General features: G+C 37.7%; 1 protein-coding gene across 1 annotated transcript; it reads right to left on the reverse strand.

Moving 5' to 3' along the window:
- Positions 1 to 1,810: 1,810 nt before the first annotated feature.
- gpa33b (glycoprotein A33 (transmembrane), paralog b) lies at positions 1,811 to 6,575 on the reverse strand. Its single transcript, XM_066685916.1, has 7 exons — positions 6,527 to 6,575; positions 5,354 to 5,523; positions 4,990 to 5,206; positions 3,424 to 3,588; positions 3,199 to 3,315; positions 2,935 to 3,058; positions 1,811 to 2,393 (listed from the first exon to the last, which is right to left on the reverse strand). The coding sequence occupies exons 1-7, from the start codon at positions 6,573 to 6,575 to the stop codon at positions 1,811 to 1,813; spliced, it is 1,425 nt and encodes a 474-aa protein (XP_066542013.1).
- Positions 6,576 to 10,893: the final 4,318 nt, after the last annotated feature.

Below are 10,893 nucleotides of genomic sequence, written 5' to 3' on the forward strand. Positions count from 1 at the left end.
AGACTGTACCATTCAGAAAACAGGGTGGGCTCCTAAACCCCTGAGCTTTTGTGGTTACTTACATGAGGCAAAGAACAAGGAAAAACGACAGAAACTCAGTTTGAAAAGAATTACAGCAACCTGCTTTTCCTTATGATTAACAAAATGAGTAACTGAGAAGAATTTAAAAAGTAGGCTACGGAGCCAAACTGTTTAGTCTACCCTCCTCAGATGTAGACGCGTCCATCAGACCTAGATGCTGCTGCTGCTGTAGCGAAATGTCACAATTTTACTAGTTTTTAAATTGCAGCAAGTATTTTTATTTTTCTAAACCAGTGCTGTACCTACAAAGCAATATACTTACTAAGCTTTAATATACGTTTATTAATTAGCTACTTAACAATAAGAAAAAATAGCTAGTAATACTCAAAGTTATTTAAGTTTTATATTATTTTATATTTATATCGTATAGTAAAAAGATATTCCAGGTGTGGTATTTCAGGCCTTGTGACTGAATCAAAGCCATTCTGATATTTGTTTAATCTCTTATTTCTACGAAATCTGTGTCCTCAAAAAATATGCATATGATTTTTGTGACAACAACTTTCAAAACTAGACAGCACAGTGTTGTGGGTCTGAGCCCTGCGTTGAGTGACTTGCAATGAGGGGTTTGGTGTAATCTGACATTGCTTTTGCTCCAGTTATCTCTCTCAGTCCAAAACACATTGACTGTGTGGCTAACTGGGTGACTGTGTAATGCCCTGTGATAGACTATCACATTATAAGAGTCTTTTCAATTGATGAAATGTCAGGGTGGTAGGAGGGGAAGGTGAAACATGATGTTACTTACTAACACTATTTATCCCTGCCCCCAAGTGCATGGGGATGTTATCAAAATTCCATAGGTACATAGGTGTGAGTGTGTGGGTGTATGTGTCACCCTGTGAAGAACTGGCACCCCCTCCAGGGTGTGTTCTTGCCTTGCGCCCAATGATTCTGGGTAGGCTCCAGGCTCACAAACCTGAACTGGATGGGCGGTTGCAGACAATGAATGAATTGATGACTATTCATTCATTCATTTATTGTATGCAACCACCCATCCAGTTCAGGTTAGCGGTGGGTCTGGAGCCTACCCGGAGTCATTGGGTGCAAGGCTGAATGAAAATTGCAATTATATAATGTTTCATTAACATTTATATGATTTTCAATATTCTAGTAGACAGTACAAAGAGCATGGATGTTCATTACAGTCTGCTGTCAGTTTATTGTTATCAATTTTAAATTTAGTTTAAAAATGTTAATACTGGCAAAGCCAAGAGGTTTATTTTTCACAATGATGTATGTTTGTTGTTTGTTCTTGGCAGTTTTCTGTGGCTTTTATGTAGGTCATATCGATATCGGATTTATAATGTTTCAACAAAAATTGGAAATATATATTGTGATATAAATGTTGTCCATATTGTTCAGTACTGCAGAACACTAGCAAGGTAAAACAAATATAATTTCTGATTTCAGGCTGACTTTGAAATGGTGTATACAAATTTATTGCAGACTACAGTAATTGCATTTGAGGTCCATGAATCGTAAACTTGATTTGATCAGCATAGTTTTATTGATTGTCGCTTATATATTTGATTGACAGGGATCATTTTTTTAAAATCGTTTTCAAATTTTTTTCTATGTCATGCTTAACTATAATATATGAGTTTATACACAGAATAAAATGTAACTGCTAGTGTACACAGCTTAGCTATGTCATGTAATTAAACATTATTCCTTATACATACAGAGTTCCCTCTGTGGTCACAGATATTACTGTATGATTATTTCTCTAGCGATCTCTGCGGTCATCATAACGCTCTCTCCTCTTTTCATAGCTGTCTTGTCTATCATCATATCGATCTCTACGGTCATCAAAACGATCATCATAACGATCTCTACGGTCGTCATATCTGCCCTGCCGGTCATCATAAGTATCCCTGTGGTCACCATAGCGATCATCATGACGATCCCTGTAATCCTTTCGGTCGTCATAACGATCTCTGTGGTCTGGGCGATCATCATAATGGTCTCTACGGACATCATAGCGATCCCTGCGGTCATCAAAGCGATCCCTGCGGTCATCATAGTGATCCTGGTGGTCTTTATAATGACCCTTATGATCATCGTAGTGCCCTCTGTTGTAATTGTCTCTTCGATCATCTTCTCGATGGTCAACACTTCTGTCGTGGTGATCATCCTGGTCAAAGTGGCGATTAGAATTCTGATCCCCATACTCTGAGATTTTCTCAACTTTCAGCTCAATCTTCTCTCTGCGGTCGATGCTTCCTTCAATACTAGCCTTCCTCAGGTCCAAAGGCACTTCTTCTCCCTTCTCTTTCTCTGCTGAATCATGGTATTCTATCACTGGAGGCCTAAATGAACAAGAGCTGAATTTCAGTGTAAATAATCTTTATACAAAGGTTACTCTTGATAGCTACATGATCTTGATATATTACATGTCCAGAAATATCCAGAGACCTGTTATAATTTGCAAATTCAGCTAATGTAAGGTGTACTCAAACTTTGAAAGCTTTCAGGACCCAGTTTGCACAATCCCCATAGAAAAGTATTACCAGCAGAATGGGATGCTCTGCAACAGCTGCACATTAATGTAATGTCACCATGCTCATTGTCAAGTGACAGCAAATGTTCTATAAAAACTCCTAGTATTGGGTTGTGGAGAAGTGGTGAGACTTTCATTGGTCTAATCGAGAATGGCCAAAGTTACCATTCAAAATCAGAGCAATATTTGCTGTAGAATCTTCACAGAAATATGAATACATGTAGCCTAAGACATACCAGACAGGTGAAATTAAGTTATTAATTATGAAACTGACTTCTTTTAATTTCTGGAGAATCATTGAAAAAGCAGCTATCTACAAATGTGTAATGGTCTTTATTAAAGATTCCTACTCCATTTCAAACTTCTCCAGCTTCTCCTTTTTTCTGCAGCAACAGTAAATTATCAGCACAAGAACTGCGACTCCAGCAATACACCCTCCAATGATGCCGGCTGCAGCGCTAATCTTCATGGTAGCTGTAAATATTAACATAAGAGGAGAACAATTAATGTGATCAGACCCTGATGCATTCAATTAAACACTACTGTAGAAGTGAAAAAGTATATATATATATATATATATATATATATATATATATATATATATATATACTTACAAGGCATGACCGACAAGGTGAGATTGCAGGAGGCAGAATTAATCGAATTGGTTGATGTGCAGATGTAGTAACCTGATGTGTCCTTAGAGATGTTGAATAAAGAAAGGACTCCATTTTCTGTGAGATAGTTCAGAGAAGTGGACATATGAATCAGTGTTATGACTGTATAAAAGCCAGAATAAATATATAAAAAAATGCATAAAAGCCACAGGATTAGACACATACGTTCAGTGGTTTTGGGTGGAAAAGACCTCTGGACATTTGTGATATCATAACTCTGCCACTTGTATGTAGGAACTGGAAATCCCTCATCGGAGACACAGGTCAGACTGATATTATAGCCATATTCTGGAGTGCCTTTGATCTTACAAATGGGATCTGATGGTGGAACTGTTAGACACAAGCAGGCAACACTGTATTACACTAGGATCATATCAAATAGCTGAGCTAATATAAAAGCATGGCAGTAGGTAAGCAGTACTGAAAACTTAGCATTAACATTTGAGAGAGGTTAAATTCGATCAGTGTACTGTGATACATTTATTTGAAAGTATTTGTTGAACCAGCACTGGTTATGTCATATCAGAATATGGTTGCTGTACAAAGAAAAACATTGTTTCCATTTTTGTCATTTCTCCATTTCCCCCCAATTTTTCCATTTTTGTCTATTTTTTGTTTACTACATCAAATGAACAGTGTCCTTTGCACTATGTAAAAAATAAATGATGAATGGACCAATAGAAATGCTAAAGATTACTTTAAACAAAATCGTTTTTACATTGTGTTCCACTGAAAATGTACCTTTTTGTTGCTTCTCATATAGAGTAATTTTTTTTAGATACATCATTTCTTTGGACAGTGATGATTTAGTAATATGATTTTAATAAATTATGTATAATTCTTTAGCGATTTTCAAGCACTGATGTTTTGTTTTCATATCCTTTGGAGATGGAAAATGGAAAAATAAATCTCTGGATTGCTAATGTAAGTATCGCTGCTGTCCAATAAAAACAAGTATCTTAAATAGTAACTTTACAGGAGAAGGCAAAAACCTTCTTAACTAACAATGGAAGTCAATGGAAATATTTTTATTCAGAATAATTCTGGAGCGTTTCTATTGGCCCATTCACCATTACATTTTTAACACTATGAGTACAGCTGATGGGTTCCAGTGAAGTACTAATAAATTATTTTCAATTATTGAAAAACTAATAATAGTTTCCTATTTATTGTTTCTTGTTCCCATTTTTTACCTTGTATTATGTACTAGCGGCTTTTTTTCTATCCAATTTATTTAGTTTTTTTCTACTTTTTTCCCTTAATGTATGGTTTAATGTTTAACACGAAAACAACATCATTTATTAATATGGTATTAATGTGAAATTCAGCATTTTGCAGACAGTTGGGAATCCTCCAATGACCAATGACTCTTTTGTGTTTTGTAGAAGCAGAACCCCCTGAATGATAATTACATTACAGCAAATTAAATAAAAAAAATTAGTGGATTAGTGGAAAATGGGCCAATAAATGGGCACTTAGATTTGCATTGGTGCGCTCTCTAAATCTATGTCAATAATTCCTCCAGTGAATTCCTGCATTTCTTCATTTAATCAAATTGTGTTCAGAGATTTACAACACTAGTATGTAATTATCACACACACACACACACACACACACACACACACAGAGAGAGAGAGAGAGAGAGAGAGAGAGAGAGTGAGAGAGAGACTCAGCACAGCAACATAAATTAATCCAAACTAATATTAAGTGTAATGAAAAAAACGTTCTCACCTTGGACCTCAAGTGAAGTCGTAGCAGACGTTTGTCCGATGTCGTCTCCAGGAATCTTAACTCGACATCTGATGCGTCTGCTCTCTCTCACTGTCACTTGGGTCAGTTTTAGTTTTGAGACCCTTGTATTTACATCGCTTATAATCTGGGCTTTGCCCACATACATTTGATTAATATCTACATGGTTATTGCTGGAGTAAAAAGTCCCAAAAGATATCTACATAAAAAATAAGAAGAAATTTGTTGTTTTCTATTTGCAAGGAACATTTCTGCAGTTCTGTGCACAGACAAATAGGAACAACTTTGAAATAGAAGAGGATCTGTCTTCATATCGATGGAACCATGGGCTCTTTGTCTCACTTACCTCCTCATCCTCAGCCGACCCATCACGGTCAGCAGTCCATGAGATGATAATAAGATCATTTACTGTTTTTTTTGGCTGAAAATTGCATGTGATGGTGACCTCTTCACCTCTTGCCACTATATACTCAGACTGTGGAATAGTTACCTCCAAGGCAAAAGTAGCGGAAACCACTACAGAGAAAACACAACACACAGCAGACATCATTTAATAAACCACAAAGACAATATCCTTAAATGTTACTTTTTGATCATCCAAATGCTAAAGAACCTCAGGTCTATGAACAAACTGAATAAGACAAAATCTTTCCTATAAAATATGTAACACCCTTCATAAAATGCATAAAATTGAAGATTGGTAATAAATACTTGTCCATTTAAAAGGATTTACCAATGATTTGTCAATATTTCTGCATAATAAATACTGTGTGCTATACTTTCTGGTTTACAGTCATTCACAGAAATAGAGGAAATTGATGTCTGAAGACTGATGTCTTTTGATGCTACAAACAGCCTCACAGAAAGTCATTATATGAAGTGTTTTGAATGTGCCACCTGAAGCTTGAGACACATAGTTCAGAGAAAAAAAACTGGATGGGAATTGAAATGGTTATATTTGTGTAGTTGATCTACTGTAAAAACAAAACAAACAAAAAAAAAACCTAATAGATTCTCTACAACAATCCAGTTCATACAAAATCATACTAAATGATTAATGATTTTATTTACATGTTCCCAATATGAATACGCAGAATTAAAAAGAAATGAATTTGGTTTAATTTCCTTTTAATACATGTTTGAAAAAAATTCATACTCTGATTTGCCCTTTTCAATCTTTTTGAATACTTTTACAAGACAACCCATCTGAGAACATGTTGAATATGTTTAGAAAAACAGTAGAAAATAAAGAATAGTCTGGATTTAGGTTGTTGATAGTAGTACATGGTTCCATAAAATTATTAGACTTCCTTTTTCTTCCCTCCTTCTTTCTCAAATGTATGTGCATTGAAACCGAACAAATATACGTCCCAAAAGTGACCTATAAGAACTTGAAATCATGTCTGTCCTAAGAGTATTATTGTATTGCTTGAGTTTAAATTAAAATCAACATTTATATTTAAAAAAAAAAACATTAGGCCTGACTTTTGGAAAAATACATAATGTAATATAACGTTACCCGAAAGCAAAATTCCAATTCCACAGATTCTCTGTTTCCATTTCTCCATTCTGTTTCTATTTCTCTCCCATTCACGGTTGCTGTTTTTCAGGTACGTAATAGAATAAATGATCTTACTGAGGATTTGGTGTCTGCACACTTCCTTATGACGGTTAGGTCAATAGCTGTCCCAATTAAAATGGCTCCATCTGCACACTACACACCAGCCACACCTTTTTCACCCTTTGGACTTTCAGTCAACTTCCCTTCAAAATGGGAGAAAAGCACAAAGCTATTCTCTCCTGTTTTAACAGTCAGAGACTGATTTTAGGCCTGAAGACAACAGGCTGTGTATTCATCTGTTTTGATTTGAGTCACAGGAAATGCACAAAACAGTAATCAGTAAGAATTTATAAAAAGCTTTATCCTCGTTGTCCTATCAACTGAACCTCCTTTTTTCACCAGGGGATTATTTTATTAGCAGTGTTTCAGATCAACTTTAAGGAAAACTTGTTCTTACTGACGAAGCCTCCACATCTTACTTTGCTTCTTTTGTTCCATTTCTAAACAAGAAGGTTTCATTTAGGAAAACAGGATAATTCACTTGAACACTGATTTCACTCTATGTTTTCGTTGATTTTCCTTCATGGCCATGTGTAAATATACTCTCATTAGTTGTCTTGTATTGTGCCTCCTTTGAAAAACAGCTTCTTATAACCTCGCCAAAAATGGGCGGAGATGACTGTAGGCCGTAGGCCGATTTAGATGTAAATATGCAAACAATGCAATCAGAAAATATCTAATTTGGAAAAATCTATTTTTTTATATACTACATAAGCAGTAAAAGAAAGCATTATAAGTTTTTCTAGTTTTCACTTAATTGTGTGCATTTGTAACTGTATGCGCTTTTTTTTCAAATGTATTTGCAGTCATAATTATTCAAATTAATGTGATTAAAATTAACCAAGAGAATAATTGTTAAATAGTTAATAATAATTAAAAAAACGTAATTTGGACACAAAATAAGAAACCCTGCAAACAGATAGCAAATAAAGTCCTCTGGAGGCCTTTATGTTTACAGCGAAAGGTGGCACAGTGGTGCAACAGGTATTTTCACACTCATACACTCCAAGGAACTTTTGTATCCACCCGTGTGTGGGTTTCCTCCGGGTTCTCCGGTTTCCCCCCACAGTCCTATAAGACAGATCGGTAGGAGGATTGGCTATTAAACTGACCGTAGGTGTGAGATGCCCTGTGATGGATTGGTGGAATGTTGCCCTGTTCAGGTTGTGTTCCCTCTTTGCGTTTGGGCCCAGAATAAAGTACAGCGGCTGGATGAATGTGAATAAGAATGAATGTACGTTGTCACGCATGACCCACTTCGACCCAGCAGATGGCAGCAGAACGTTATCAAAAAATCCGTTCAATAATCTTCAGTGTTTGAGGAGATAATGCGTATGAACCTATTGCTACTTTCCTTAGTTTTGTTGACACAGTTTGAAATAACTTGAACACCACTGTTAAATGCTCTGAAAGTATCTTTCATTCTCCACTACATGACCGTAACTGAAGAAAATAAAAACAAAATTTCCCTACTGATTTCATAGTTTATAAATGTATACCCACTGATTCTACCTACAGCTGACCACTCTAGATAACGTTATAAGGAATATTTCTGCTTGGACCTCAAATTAGTCACAGCAGAGGGCAACCAATCAGAACCGGGCTTATTTACATACAGCCTTAAATGTACCGTCGCGTAAAAAAAGTTTGAGACTGAAACAGAGAAAAAACAGAGACTAAGTTAAAATGAATGAATTATATATATATATATATATATATAATTGGAGCTTGTGCAAAATTATGTCAGTTACATCTCATCTATGCCTGTAGACTTCTCTGTTAGGCAGAATCCCCTCTCAACCCCTCCCTCTCCTCTTCACACACAGACTGTCACCTCTCACCCTCCCCTCCCCCCTGCCAGTCAGAGAGGGCCGGAGGACACAGAAATGCAGATCTACACAGATCAGCCCTAACGTTATGACCATCTCCTTATTTCTACATTCAGTATCCATGTTATCAGCTCCACTGTCCACAGGACCATGTTGTAGGTTTAAAATTACAGAGTGGGTTCCACCTCTTGCTCTGCATATTTTCATTGCTCCCTTTCACCCTATTCTTCAATGGTCGAGACGCCCACACAGCAGGTATGATTTATGTGCTAGAGGTTGAAAGCCCTCAGCATCATTGCTGAACTAATAGTTCTCCAGCAGACAGTGTCCTATGTCCACTGATGAAGGACTACAGGACAATCAGCACAGCTTGTGATGCAAAAGATGAGCTACTGTTTCTGCCTTTATATCTATAATTTGGACCTACAAAGTAGGTGTATGTAACAGTATGGACAATGAGTGGACACAGGTTTCAAAATCTCCAGCAGCACTGCTTTGTCTGATCCAGTCAGAAGAGTACAATACACACTTACACATCACCACAATGTCAGTGTCACTACAGTGCTGAGAATGTATGAGCTACTGTCTCTGATTTATATCTATAAGGTGGACCAATAAAATAGGTGTATCTCAAAGTTTGAACAGTGAGTGGAAACAGGTGATAAAATCTCCTGCAGCACTGTTGTGTCTGATCCACTCATAAGAGCTCTACACACACTGACCTATCACCACAATGTCAGTGTCACTGCAATGCTAAGAATTATCCACCAAATCATATCTGCTTTGTGGGGGCCCTCAAAATTGGGTCAGAATCCAGGGTGAAATTCCAGAGTGAGTTCTGTGCTCTGTGCTGTCTCTGTAACCCAAGTCCAACCCTCACCTGTCTGCAGACCAGAAATTCACCCACTCATCCACTACCCCTCCCTCTTACAATCCAGCTCTGCTGAGATACCAGAACACAGATCACATTTAAAAGCACTATAAAATCTATCTTAAAGTGTGTCTCCTATATCAAGTAATGTCATATGCTAACCTCTTGCTCTGAAAAGATTGCTTGCTTTCACCCTGGTCTTCAATGGTAAGGACACCCATACAGCAGGTATGACTCGGGTGTTGGAGTTTTAAATCCCTCAGCATCATTGCTGGACTGAGTATAGTCCACAACCAAACACATCCAGCAGACAGTGTCCTGTGTCCACTGATGACAGACTCAAGTACAAGCAACTCCACATCATATCTGCTGTTTGGGCGTCCTGAACATTAGGGTGAGAAACCAGTGTGCTCCAGAGTGACTTCTGTGCTCTATGCTGTCGCTGTCATTCACTACTCCTTAATCGCATGCTACATCTCCACAGAGATGCCAAAACACCAAGGACCAACTTCAAAAACTACACAAACTTCCCCAAAAGTCCCCTTCTATCTCAGGAAAGCTCATATGCTGGTGAGTTGTTCGTCTAACAGTGACAACTGACATTGTACAGTTTTTGACTCTAATTTTCTGCTCCGACTGAAAACCAAAATCTTCTCCTTTTCAGTGTCCGGAGCCTACCCGGAACCACTGGGTGCAAGGCAGATATACACCCAGGAGTGGGCACCAGTCTCTTAAAGCATGACACACACTCACACCTATGGATACTTTTAAGTGGGGAATCCACCTACCAACATATGTTTTTGGACCCTGGGAGGAAACCGGAGCACCCAGAAGAAACCCATGCAGACACTGGGAGAACACACAAACTCCTCCCAGACAGCCCCCAGAGTGGGGCTTGAACTCTCAACACAAGGACCCTGGACCTGTGTGACAGTGACGCTACCTGTTGCGCCATTGTAGCACCCCAAGATATACCCAGCCCAATGGAATTAAAATAGAGATTAATCAACAATTAAATGTAGGATTATTAGCTTTTATATGCAAAATATGTGCATATGTGTTTTTACAGCTTGTGTTAATTTATTCAGAACTTTTAATTAACTGTCTTTGTTTTCCATGACTAAGAACTGTGGAAATGTTCAAAGCAGGAAAGGCGCAGTTGTAAAAGCCAGCCAACTGTTTATGTAAATGTACCTATTTTTACATATATATATTTTTTTTTTTAGCATTGAACATTTATTCATTCACTGTCTGTAACCGCTTTTCCAGTTCAGGTTCATGGTGGGCCCAGAGCTTACCAGGAATCATTGGGCACAAGGCAGGAACACGTGAAGGTGGCTCTAGTCCTTCACAGGGCAACACACACTCACACATTCACTCACGCACTCACACCTACGGACACTTTTGTGCTGCCAATCCTCCTACCGACGTTTGATTTTGACCATGGGAGGAAACCAGAGCACCCAGAGAAAACCCACATGGACACAGGGAGAACGCACCAAACTCCTCACAGTAGCATTTAACAATGATGTTGAATTAATTTGCTACTGTTTTTTGTCTTTGTA

The sequence above is a fragment of the Hoplias malabaricus genome, chromosome 12 (genome assembly GCF_029633855.1).
Source record: "Hoplias malabaricus isolate fHopMal1 chromosome 12, fHopMal1.hap1, whole genome shotgun sequence".
Taxonomy (NCBI): Eukaryota; Metazoa; Chordata; class Actinopteri; order Characiformes; family Erythrinidae; genus Hoplias; species Hoplias malabaricus.